At 37.3% G+C, this 13742-nt stretch overlaps 1 protein-coding gene across 15 annotated transcripts in view; it reads left to right on the top strand.

Moving 5' to 3' along the window:
• The window catches only part of MBNL1 (muscleblind like splicing regulator 1), a 197739-nt gene that overhangs the window by 167800 nt on the left and 16197 nt on the right, over positions 1-13742 (top strand). For 7 of the 15 annotated variants that reach the window (XM_039488856.1, XM_039488867.1, XM_039488859.1 and 4 more), the window contains 5 exons: positions 842-874; positions 3181-3381; positions 9905-10162; positions 11384-11437; positions 12250-12403. In XM_039488856.1, the coding sequence (XP_039344790.1) occupies positions 842-874; positions 3181-3381; positions 9905-10162; positions 11384-11437; positions 12250-12403 (700 nt within the window). Of the gene's footprint in view, positions 1-841; positions 875-915; positions 2877-3180; positions 3382-9904; positions 10163-11383; positions 11438-12249; positions 12404-13742 lie in introns of those variants that run through there. The other 8 variants (XM_039488864.1, XM_039488863.1, XM_039488858.1 and 5 more) reach the window with 4 other exon arrangements.

Genomic DNA, 13742 nt, shown 5'->3' with positions numbered 1-13742 from the left:
TGTGGGTGGAGCTGGATGGAAATTTGTTGTCAAAATGTTTTTTCATTGAAAAATGCCATTTTCATCATACTGAAATATTTTGAAAAAAGCATCTATTGTGATGAAAATCCCCATAGAACAAAATTTCAAAATAAAAAGAAGCTTTGGGGAATTTTTAATTTTGAAAAATGTCAAAATTTCAGTTTTGAATTTCAGATTTTTTTTAATTCTAATTTATTTTTTCCATTTTATATAATATTTGTGATTTTACATTATTTCATGACCAGTCCATAGTACTCTGTGTCAAAGTGTCAAACTGTTTCAGTGCAACACAAACAGCAGACAATGAAGGAAGAGCTCTGTGTAAGCTCGAAAGCTAGTCTTTCACCAACAGAAGTTGGTCCAGTAAAAGCTATGACCTCACACACCTTCTCTCTCTAATATCCTTGGACCAACATGGCTACAACAACACTGCATAGTATGATGTCCACTTTACAGATGAGAAAATTAAGGCAAATCATGATAAACCAGGGGCTTCACCAACAGCACACAATGTCAGTAACAGAGATTGGAATAAAATATAGGAGTCCCAACTCCCATTCCTGTGCTCAACAAACTATATAACCTCCTTGCCCACAAACCTCTCTTCTGACTTACTCTGGATTGCACTAAATCCTTGTATAAAGGATTTAATGAAATGTTCTCAGCAATAGAAGCTGAGGCTTTGTGGGAACCCAAGGAGTTTCCTTGACTTGCTGTGGAGCATTTAGAAATGTTTTGCTTCTACCTTGTATCCCCTTCCCTCAATTTGTTTAATTTCAGAATGTGAATTAATATTTTATTTCCATTTATTTTGGCACAGTTACAAAATATCAACTTTTTCAAAGAAGTTATGGTTTGTATATTTTTTTACCTTGTTTCTGTATCATACTATCAGATACTGTGTATGTTGATCAACCAAATCATGGTTTATTTACTTAGTTTAATCAGAAACAATTAGTACCAGGTTTTGCAGGATATATTTCCTATATTAACTACACCTAAACTTTACGGAAATATTGTGGTAGAAAGGAATGAATAAACTGAAATTTCTGAGACCTGAAGAAAATAGTTATTATAAGTAATACACACTTATTCTTTGGAGAAATCTTTGGAGAATCTTAGATGTTAGGCTTAGTTTTTAGAGTAGAAAAATGGACAAATATCTCTTTGCATGATAATATATATATACTCTTCTGTGTGTGCAGTTCTCAGGTGTGAGCTCAGCTCATCTAGGTAGCAAAGGTGGCTTAGCACCATCTTTACCCTACTTCATCATGAGGCCAGCTAGGAGCTAATTTAGCCTTGGTGTAACTGAGAGCAGTGTCACGGGTGCTGTAAGTTATGCCTACTCTTAATGGTTCTCTGGGGCTCCTGCACTGTCTGAGAATTGCTCCCATCTTAATGTATAGAGCTGGATTTACACACCACCTGGGAATTCCCCAGTCTAGGGTAAATGCTGTGCTGCCTGCTTATCGCAGCTCTAAGTCACCTTTGCACCATGAGAGAGCAAAGGGACCTTAGACTGGGTCAGTATAATTAATTATTAATCTGATACAACAAATGTATCCAGCACTTTGCAAAGTACCTGTAAGACAAGGTTCAGAATGATTTGAGGCTGCTTTTGTAAAATCTGCTACACTTCTCATTGCAGTGATCTAAAGCCTGCAGTATATTCCTAATTATCTAAATAGAAAATGAATAGAAAAATATATGATTTACCCTATAGTTCGCATATTGAGCTGAAGGAGGGACTCTTCTAGCCATACATTGCTATCCATATAGTCACAGCACTAACTGGCCAATCCTGTTGCTTGATGCCTTATACTAATTTTTCCATCTACTAACAGTATATTAATGAAAAGTACATTGTGCATTAGATGGAATTTGTCAAAATGAAATTAACCTGCTGCAACTTACACTAAATTTGCCTGATTCTCTTCTCATTGACATTGATAAAGATCCAGAAACATCAGAGGATTTACTCCCAGTTTATACCACCGTGCTTTGTAAATTATCTTTGTATATAGTGTCCCTTTGTCCAACATTTAAAATGATATTTTTGGCTCCTGGCTTGCTAAGCACTTGGGTCACTTTTTAGAGAATACAAAAACACATCCTTGTGTCACGTACCCGGCTAAGAGAAAACACAGTCGAGAAAGAGAAAGGGAGATCCATTAGGCTGTTAGGTACACATTCAGTTGTAGTCTAAGAATACAGGTTTGAAGAGAGCTTTCATGATGCGTTTACCAGCTATTCTACTCAGATATCAGAAGTACAGACTCTGGGTTAAGTTTTGCTGTCAGTTATACTGATGGAGAAATTCCTTTGAATTCAGTGGAGCAGTACAGTTACTTCAGTTTTACACCAATGTAATGGCACAGAATTTGATCTTATAGTCTTGGTTGAGCTTCTGGACCCTTTTAAGTTCTCCTCACAATGGATGAACTTGAAGGAGCCTATGAAGGCTCCAGTTGTTGGCTTCAATATCCAGGGCACTGAGATTGTTCGTTTATTTCCTACTGAATATCTGGATGGGCAACCTGTTTAGTTTTACCAAAAAGAATTGTTGTTGTTGCTGTTATATTCTGATCTTGGACCTCTTTTACGCTGCCTCACTACCTATTTACAGTAGGGAAAATAAAAGGAGTATCTACGTCGGTGCTGTTTAACAATGACTGAATGTAAGGATGCCTTTTCTCACCCACTGAGATTCCTTTCTCATTTGTGGATGTTTGTACACACTTCAAACGTACACATGAGGGTATCTGACATCACAGTTGTAAGATGCTTTTCTTACACGGCCATGTGGGAGTGCTGACTTGTGGCCGGCTGCTGAAGGGGTGATAGAGTCAAAGGTCAGTCGTACTACTGCCACATTGCATATGCATGTGAGAATTACCATTTATAGACAAAAATGAGTGGGGTCTTAAAATTGAATTCCCTCTTAATGGAATTTTTACTGAATGAGTATATTAAGATTCCATATATCTGCTGTATATTCCTTAGCTAGAACAAATGTTTTGTTTGTATTAATAGCAAAAATACACTACTATTATGGGTAAAAAGACAGCCAGAACCAGCCACTTTAGAGCATATGGTAGAACTTAATATACTGACTAGTATAAACATTAAAGAATTGTTTCTTCTTTTTTTTTCCAGCCAATGTTTTCAGTTGCACCAAGTTTAGCCACCAATGCATCAGCAGCCTTTAATCCCTACCTGGGGCCTGTCTCCCCAGGCTTGGTCCCAGCAGAGATCTTACCAACTGCACCGATGCTGGTTGCAGGGAATCCTGGTGTCCCCGTTCCCGCAGCTGCTGCTGCTGCTGCACAGAAATTAATGAGGACGGACAGACTGGAGGTAGGAAGTAATATGCTTTATTTCCTATTATTAATCTTATGCATTAGTCTCCTGCATCTTCAATTCTGTGCTTGTGAAGGAAACTAACTAAGCACATAAATTACAATCCAGACCAGGGGTGTGCACAAGGCCGGGGGGCGGGGGAGGGTGGGGAAAAAGCCCTGGGGCTATGGTGGGTGAGGGAGAGAGCGAGATCCTCTGCGGCAGGGGGAAGCAAACTCTTCCAGTCCCTGGGCCGCGGCAGGAACTGACCGCTCCTCCAGCACTGGGCCTCAGTGGAGTCACAGAGTGTGCTCCTCCAAAAGGGGTCAAATTTAAATTCCTGCGCTTGCCTCTGATCCAGACGGTTAATATGATGTCTTGATAAAAGCCTCTGAACAGAATGTGACATGATCTTCATGCTGTAACTTCATAACACATACACTTTTCTCACTAAAACAAAAGCAAATAGGTACCACTCAAACCTTTTAAGATTTGCTAAACCAAACACAAGAGTAGCAGCACCTAAGAGCTATGTAAATGGGTGTGATGGATAGATATTGATAGTCAGGACTTGGTATAATGATACTTTAGCTACCTGTATAAGAGATCTTTTTCAGCTTCTAGCTGATTTCCTTTCTGGGTATATACTGCTTGAATTCCCTCAGAGGCCTCCTGGTTATCCTTTGCTACAGTCCTAATAAATTCTAGTCCTCTCTAGCTGTTCTTCTCCCTTGCCCTGAATCTTTTCTTATCTAAAATGCCTGACAGTGTTTTCGACACCTTATGATGTCTGTGGCAACATAGGCCCTGAGCTAGCACTGTGCTGCAGACTGTCAAAATATGCTGAAAGATGGCTTTCCACTTAGCTGTAGTTATCAGCATAGTCTGCAGGCTGGTGTTTATAATCCCAAATTGCACAAACTTGATATTTATAATTAAATGTTTAGAAAGGTTAAAAGACCATGTTAGCAACATATCATTTGCTTTGTTGTTCTGTTTCATGCTTTTAATAGGGTATTCAGATACTGTGCCCCCAACCCAAAAAAGGCAACATTTAGCCATAGTTATCACTCAATAATATCTGTAACCCCAATTGTTTCCTATGTTGTGTAGTAACTTTGACAAATGAGAATTTTTTAGTACCGATCTCTATATTAGTTTATAGATAAAAAAACAAATTTATAACTCCCAATCCTGCAAACCCTTAATCACAGGATAGATCTTTAATCACACAGGTAGTAACCTTTCAATTAAGAGAGACTGATGTTCATGTAAGTTAAAATTTGGGGAGTAGATCCTCAGCTGCTGTAAATCAATTTACACCAGTTTTGGATCTGGCCCTTCAATAACAGTACTTGGAAAAAATGTGAGAGGTAAAAATGATGATTGCCATTCCAAACATTTTAAAATAAATTAATTCATAATTTTCGTGCTTTTCTGCCATTTTCGGGACCTGCATCTGGAGGAGATCTGTCTCCTTATATGGAAATTAATTCTCTTCCCCAAACTCATCTCAGGATTGCCAAATTGCAATTTAGAAAGTTGCAAGTTAGAAGCAATGTAGAATATCATCCGGAGTGTCATCATGCTCTGAACATTTCCCAAGCTTGTCTGAACTATAATAAGAGTTTAGATCACCACAGTTTCCTCTTTTGAAAGATCACTTCACTTCTCTTTTTGGAGACTTATTTCTTTTCTTTGTCTAGGGGGCAGAGTTTTCAGAAACCCAGCCAGATCACTGATGTAGCAATTTTAGACCTATTCGTGCATTGTTGACTCTTCAGTTACTTCCAAAACATCAAGGAAGGTTTTCTTTTGATGACTTTTACATCACAATGGATACTTGCCACGGATGAATTAAGACCAATGAAGATAGATAGATAAATAAACAATGCAGGGACCTAAAATGAATCTCAGAGAAGAGAGTGCTGCCGTGAGAATTATTTTGGGATCTCCTTCAGAGTGCTGGCTAAGATCTGCTGATCTACTTGGTTGTGTCGTAAGCATGCTGCACTCTTTTCCCATTCAGGAAGTTCCAGAAGGCATGGTGCCTTAATGGCACAATGTGACCCATAACATATAGGAAACTGCTGAAATTTGGAGCTCAAGTCAGTGGATCTTCAAATTGGAGCATTTGGTCAGAATATGTTTGTTAAAGTTTTTATGACATTTTTGTTTAAAAACATTAGCAGAGTGATAAACCAAATTCTTCTACAACAGAGGGCTGTTCTTCTCCCAGAACACCCAATGGCACTAACCACAGTCTGAACTAAGAGCCATTTTCAAAATGTAAAAAGCCCCAGAAAGCATCTGAAAGCAATAAACTTTAAAAAAAGGCCAAGCAGGTTTCCTTTGAACTTTGAATGAAAAAAAAAAAAAAGAAAAAGGAAAGAAAAGTTACAGCCAAGTTACAAACCCCTGGAAATAGGCATTGGGATTTAAGAAATTTCTCATTTGTCGCAAGTTTCCTGATGGAAAATATTAATTGTTTGAGGACTTGTCCTGGATAGGTCTTCACTTTGACCTTAGAAAACTTTCACAACAGAGGAGAGAACAGAGCTTCTTTCCCTTCGATAACATTCCCTTGTGAAGTAACACTACCATGTTGATGGCCCTTCTCAAAAGTTACATGAATGTTGATGTTTCAGTGAGTCCTCTAGGGAACCCTGGACAGTCACATGGTTTACTCACATTTCAGCCACATCCCACATATTCAGTGTCACAAAACAGGAGAATCCTGTTCTGAAGCAATGGCCATTTGAACCAGAACTTTTACCTCTGTCCCTGCTCAGTTCTTCACAGATCCCCACTCATTCCCTGCCCTTGGAGCTTTCAAGAAATAATCCTCCACCCCTCCCTTCAAGTCTACTCTCTGCCTTCCTGTTCACGGATTCTTCTCCACCTTTGCTTCTGTTACAAATAACAGCATTATGGCCTGCTTCAGCAAAGCATTTAATTTTTATATGCTCAATTTAGTGGAAGTAAATTCCTTACCAGCTTTTGCTAAAGTGAAATAAGGGTGTCTACAACATAAGGGTGTTGGCTGCATCAATTTAACTAAACAATTTTTAAACTGATTTAGTTAAATTGCTACAATTTTCTTGTGCCGCCAAGCCCCTAGTTACATGTCTGTATTAAATCAGCCCAGAGACACTTAAGAGTTTTTGTGCTGTCTGCTTGCAGTGGAGCTAGTGCTGCATTGATCTGAGTGGAGAGATGTGGTGAAGTTCAGAATGAGAAAGCCGAATGGAGGAGAAATGCCTGGAGGTGTTCCTGCCTTCTCAGACTGATTAGACAATTCTGATATGCCACAGTTTGTTCTGTTGGACTCAGGGAGCCATCTGTACAAAGGAGACTAGCTATTTGTGTTAAGTGGAAAATAGGATGTTGCTAGTAATTCTGCTACCTCTGCTATTTTCACTGCTTCTGAAAGCAAACAGTCAGTCTGCTAGTTAAGCCAGTTTTCTGTCCTTCCAGTGGATTTGTTGAGACATTTCAAGACAGTGTTCTTTTTTTATCCAGGTGCTTCCCATCTTTGGATATTTTTGTTTTGTTTTGACTGTGATTCAGACTATATCTGAGTTCACTTAGTGGTTCCTCTGCAATTATATACTAACCTTCCTTTCTCTCCTTCACAAAAACAGAAACTATTCTTATAGAATCTGATTTATTCTTCTTGTAGAATGTAAGGACATGAACTTATTTTGGTCTGGCTTCTAGAATATCTAGCTTTTGCATGTGAAAACTCAGTGGGCAAATCTTTCCTAGTTAGCACCTTATTGACTATAAAAATGCTCTGCTGATTTGTAAATCTTTACATGTCTTTGATCCTACTCAATGAAAAAAATGTGTTTTATCTGTACGGCATGTACCTGGCTGTTCTTTAAGTGAATTTCTTACTATCATTTAATATCATTTGAAATGACATGATTATAGACAGGTTTCAGAGTGGTTCATGGCTTAGCTCTCTGCCCTTGGCATCGTCCAGTTTAAAAAAAAATATGGGATTTTAGGGTCAGAACTTGAAAATTATTTGTTCTGTTTTCAATTTTAAAAATATATTTTCAGAAGTGATGTACTACTTTGTTCATTACACACATGCTCTGGGAAGCTTAAATTAAGCATGTTCTATAACTAAAAGCTTTTATTCCTTTGACTACATTCATAAAATGAAATTAAAACTATCTGGTTTTAAGACAGATATAGAACACAACTGTATGCTGTGCAATCCATAGGAGTCCTTGAATCAATGTGAATATCCCTGCAATAAAGCTGATGATTGTTACTAGTAAAAGGATCAACTTGAAATGTTTTGGAGGTTGTGTTTGGTTCAGCTAATCATGCAGAAGTTTGGATGTTTAGCTAGATTTAACCATACCAGTCAGTCTGGAAATCAAGATGGAGATTTCATGAGATTAAAATTTCCCAGGAGATTAACAATATATCATACATTTAGCTGAAAATAACTTGAGTAGAAGCCTGCCCCTCTCTGTATTTCTGCTTCTGGTCCTGGCAGAAATCAGGAAGTAGAAAAGAACATGAAACGGAAAACGGAAAAGTAAGGAAAGAGTTGACTGAACTTTTCTGAATTTCAAAAAAGTTTATTTGGTTTCAGTGTGGATCATTTTAAAATGTATCCAAACATTGCAGATCTGGCTGAATTGATGCATCGGACTCTTTTGAGCTGCTGCTTCTTATCTGAGAGAGAGAGAGAATTTTCTCATGACACAGTGTTTTTTATTGCCAGAAAAATATAACCCAGAGATCATTGTAGATGTTAAGGGCATAGGTACCTGGGAGATCTAGCATAGCTGTCACAGTGAAAAAATACAGCGTTTTTTACATTTAAAATGTGCTGTAGGTTGGTAAAGTCACTACTCAGTGTAAAGAAGCAAACACAGGGAAACTATTAGATATGGCCTGACATCATCACTTTGGTAGAATAACTGCCTAAATATGAACATGAAGATAAAGAGAGTCTCACTTGTGGCCTTGACTATAGAAATATGCGAGATGCACAGATGGCAAGTCTGCCCCCAAATGAAGGTCTTTCCAAATACCTCTGTGACAATGGCCAGACAAAATGTTTGCTCCGAGCTGGCAAATTCACAACAGTGCTGCTATGACCCTGTAATAGAGCCACTTGCTCACTTTCATGAGCTGTAGGTAGGAGTCTTAGATGACATCTGATTGAGGTTTTAAGGAGTACAGCGAGTTGAAGTGTAGTCGGAGAGCCAGTGTAGATGAAAACCAAAGAACACTATTTGCGTTGTTGTAAGGATCAGAACCAGACTTCCTGAGGAAATGCTAGTGTTCCAAACTCATTGGCACTCACCTTATAAGGAAAATTCTATCTGTTATATTAGTTTTGTTCAGTGTGCAAGTTTACCTGCTTGAGAACCTTTGCATTTTCTAAAGGCTTTTGGAAGTTAGTATGTAAAACTCATTGCTGTGATTATTATTGGTCATGATTTGTAAAGAGCTGACAATAAAACTAAAGTTTGAATGTAGTTCTCTTAGGATTTGAAAAGTTAGTGAGAAGTAAGCCCAATGTTTTGGTGCAATAAATGAGAGGAGGTTACCACTTAAAGAAGTTACTATTAGTGGCAGTGGTACATCCAATGAGGGATTTTCGTAGTTTTTGGCATCCAATGGAAGTTTTTGTAATTGGAACAACTAGTTAGGGTGTCTGTTCTCCTGTGCCAAAAGGAATATCTGGATTTCTGATTCTTTAAGCTTTTGTTTTGATTGTTGGTGAGACCTCTGAATGCTTTGGCTGCACCTGTATTGTTTTTTCTAAGATTATCTACCTACTCTTAATCCTACATGGTATAAAAAGGGGGTTGGTTAGCTAAAAGACTGTGGAACATGAGGGAGGTTCAGAAAAAACAGACTGTGGGTTGTTGTGTGTTTTCGGTTGCCCTCTTGTGTTAAAAGGATGGAATAGCTGAGAGACTTCATTAAATGCTGTATTTCTATTGATGCTCATTGCAGACATAGCTCTATGAAAATATATATAAATGATAGAGGTAATAGTATGTAATGCATTGAAGCCAAAAATGTAGCGTGGGATTGATCTCAAAGATTAGGAAGGTCATTTTGACCATAATTGTACATATTTAACTTAATAAAACAATCCTTAACAAGTAATTCACTTTAGAAATGTGTTTTACAGTGAAGTAGTTTTGACCTTGGCTTATTGTTTTAATTATCATTCAAGATTAACGTCATAAAAACATTTTTTTCAAAACTAGTACATGTTGATGAATTGGACCAAATGTAGTTAATTATAGAAATCAATGGCTTTGGACTCGCTGTGTTTGATTCACCTTTACTCAGGCTCTTTTATACCACATTGGCAGTATAAAGGGACCTCTAAAGTGAGTTCAGTATACCTTTGCGCTACCAGTTTTTGTTTTTGAAAGAGTTCCCTGAAAATGCTGACTATATTTTACACCTTCTCTGTGATTACTTTTCTCAAGTCAACAAAGTCATATGATACCCAGGCACATTAACTGGTTTTCATTTAATGATGCTGCAGGTATGTCGAGAGTATCAGCGTGGCAATTGTAATAGAGGAGAAAATGATTGCCGGTTTGCTCATCCTGCTGACAGTGCAATGATCGATACCAACGACAACACAGTTACTGTCTGCATGGATTACATCAAAGGGAGGTGTTCACGGGAAAAGTGCAAATATTTTCACCCTCCTGCACATTTGCAAGCCAAGATCAAGGCTGCCCAGTACCAGGTCAACCAAGCTGCAGCTGCCCAAGCAGCAGCTACTGCAGCTGCCATGGTGAGTCCAGAAGACACCTTCAAAATGTAACACTGATGATAAAAAATGATTAATTTATTAACTATTCTTGCTGAAGATATGTTTGTTCAGGTATCCCATTCACTACACAGTGTAATGAGCTTTTACAGCATGTGATGCCAGATCTACTCTTAAATAGTTTCAGACTTAAAATATTTTACTAATTTTTGGCAGCTAATGTATATAGGGGGGTCTGTGTGTGCGCGTGTGTGTGTATGTATACATACATGTGTGTACTTATATGTAGACTCAAAATATGTATCTATCTATTTATACAGATAGATATAGTGTGTGTGTGTATTGCTATAAATCTCCATTTATAGGGATCATTATTTCTGTCTTTAAGTATATCCATATAAATTACCATTAATGGTATTCCTGTTTCTACACTAAACTTCGTTTTCCTCTTCTTTAATCTTGGGTTTTTTTGTACCACCAGTAATATGCTTAAAAATTACTTAATTTAAAAAATAAGATCTGAAACTACTTAAGAGTAGGTTTTCAAGCAAATAGACTGTAACATTATTTGAGGGAGATTTAATCATATTTTGTTCATCTTAAATATTACGGTGTGGATGAATAATTGCACAATTAGGGATTCTTGAATAAGGCAATTACATGGAGTAGGAAAACATTTGAAGGTATTAGAAATTAGTACAAACAGGCTATTTGCTAAAATGTATTCTTAAAGTAAATTTTTAATGTGAGCTAAAACTGATTTTAATGGGTCCAGTCTTTGTTCTTTGCTTAGCTGTTAATATTGTCCTATATTTTTACATAACTAGATGATGTGATCATTAAACTACTACTTCATGTAAAACATGGTTTGATATCCATAGCATAGTACAATAACCATGAGAGAGACCTTTTTCTATGTTTGTTTATGGATACTTGAGCAAAAATACAGAAGGCAGACTCTCTTTCTCTCTCCTTTCACTCTTTTCTGTTAGATTATCTTGTTTGTAATTAACTACATAGAGGTTGTATCCTCACAATAACAACTTAGTAGTGCCTTTATTGTGCATGCTTAGTCTTGTTATTCGTTGTATATGGCATTCCGATGATTTGTTTTTTATTTGTTTTTTCTCACCTACCCAAAAATGCACTGCTGCCCCCATGATGCACCTCTGCTTGCTGTTTATGTTAATGCGCTTGAACCCCACTGGCCCATTGCCATCATGTGCTCGCTGCCTGCTAATTAAGACTCAGTCGGCTGTCAAATCACTGAAGCGACCCCTCGAGGCAACCTTTGACCTGGTACTATGACCTTTCACCTTTTAGCTTGGCATGTAGCTTTATTGTAGATACACTTTTTTTTTATTAATTTGTAAAATATTGAAATACAATGGAAAACTGAGTGTGGTTTCCTGTTCCAATTAGTGGGAAAGAATACAATATACACATAAATGTATATGCCAAATAAATGTTCCTAAAGCGCAGCAGCCCACATTCAGTTTGACCACCTTTTAGAATGTTGTAAATGAAGTACTTTGAGGACATTAAAAAAGTATTTATTACTGTATTTTTATGTATCTGTTTGCTTGGCATGGCTTAGTGATATTCTTATGTAGATTTAACATTTGTAATGCAATGTTAAAGTACCAGCATGCTTTGGTACATTTTTGCATGTCTAGTTAGACTTTGGGAACTGTGGGTATAATTTTTAATATTATCTTATCTGTTTCATTCACTCTGTGAGATTACTATTAACATTGCTTTTATTTGTCAATCCTCATGGAGCTAGCAGTGCAGCTTTCTTTTTTCCCAATATTGTTGCTTCTTACTGAAAACCTGAAGCTTTATACAATATTTTAGCACATTATTATAACATAGAGCTCCAATACATTTACTTATACTACTTTATTGTTAGACTAAAGTAATGCTTTCTTTTAAAGCTGTTATCTTGCCTTTTACTTGGTAGTTAAGTCTGCTCTGGTGCTTGCTTGCTCATGGATAAACATGGTGCTGCCTGACTCTTTTTTTGTCTTCTACTGATTTTTCTTTTTCTTTTTCTTTTTTTCCTTTTTTGGACTGGACTTCATTTTTTTTAATACTCATCCACCGTTCAGGGAATTCCTCAAGCTGTACTTCCCCCATTACCAAAGAGGCCTGCGCTTGAAAAAACCAATGGTGCCACCGCAGTCTTTAATACTGGTATTTTCCAATACCAACAAGCTCTTGCCAACATGCAGTTACAACAGCATACAGCCTTCCTCCCACCAGGTAAGTATCTCTTTAGTTTTTGTAGAGCAAAGTATGCCACAAAATTAGTGTTCAGCATTTGTAATAAACTTCTAAAGGTATCTGTATTGATAGTCATTGATATATGCCCAGTTGTAGTAGGATGTTTTTTGCTTAGAGTGAGAAAAGGAAGTCTAGGAATTAAGGTGTTCATGATCAGGTAGGGATCTTGTAGAATGCTGTTTCTGTGTATGCTTGTCTTGGAAGCTGGGTAGATGTTCTCCAATCTAATATGAAAATCAGTATTTTGGAAGCACATGATCTATCATTTCAAAACAGATTCTGAAATCTGTTCTCTTCTTTCTCTTTTTCCTAATTAATACTTTATTACACATCTATTTTGTATTATTCCTTTTTGCTGTAAGACCCCTTTGCCTTAACTTATTTAGCAACAGTACTTCTGAACCATATCACTTTGTAAAGGGTGAAGTTTTGAATTTTACTTAGTGATCATGAAATGCAGTTAGATGGCATTACAGCTAAACTAATATGGAAGCACACCGAAAGTGTACCTGTAGAAGAAATCAGGGGATCAGACACCAAAATGTTTCTGTTAATTACAATGTGACCAAGATAGAACTCTCAGTTGTTTTTAGTCAAGAATGATAAAATGATACCTAATATTTTAGTCTGATTGTTGCAGAGCCCAAACGTGCACTCATTACTTCTAAAGAAATCTCGCTGCGGTCAATTTTTGTTGTGTAAAGTCTGCAGGATTGGATCTGTAATAAGTTTGTATCACTACTTGCTTCATAAAAATCCATATTTCCACTATGTTTAAAACTCTGCTATAAATTTTTTAGTTCAATTGTGAAAGGCAAATTTTAACTGCAGAGATCTGGCATTTTAAAAAATGTAGGTAACAAAAATGAGAACACTGGCTGTCAGAAACAGAACAATCATTTCCTAACCATTTTTGATGTGTTTCAGCCACATCAGCAGGATTGACTCTTACCGCTCCATTTTTGGTGGTGTGGTCTGTCATTCAATCAACATGTATACATGTAATCTACACATATGGACCAGCTACTTGAAATGAGGTGTAACTTCTCTGGAGCCACTGAAGCCCATTTGGCATCGAGGGTCTGATTCAAAGCCAATTGAAGTCAATGGAAAGACCATTGATTCCAGTGGTCTTTGGATCAGGCCTCTATTGCACGTATTTAAAAGAGACATTTAAAATGTATTTACATAGTAGACAATCACAGTCCATCCTGCAGGCTTCACATATTTTAAAAGCTCCCCTGATCTTGGTTGGTGCTGTGCATCGTTGGTAAGGAGCCCCTCAGTGTCCCTTAAATCAGTGGGGGGTTGGCACCTT

This window comes from Mauremys reevesii, linkage group 9 (genome assembly GCF_016161935.1).
Source record: "Mauremys reevesii isolate NIE-2019 linkage group 9, ASM1616193v1, whole genome shotgun sequence".
NCBI lineage: Eukaryota > Metazoa > Chordata > Testudines > Geoemydidae > Mauremys > Mauremys reevesii.
This window is presented reverse-complemented; position numbering and strand designations above follow the sequence as displayed.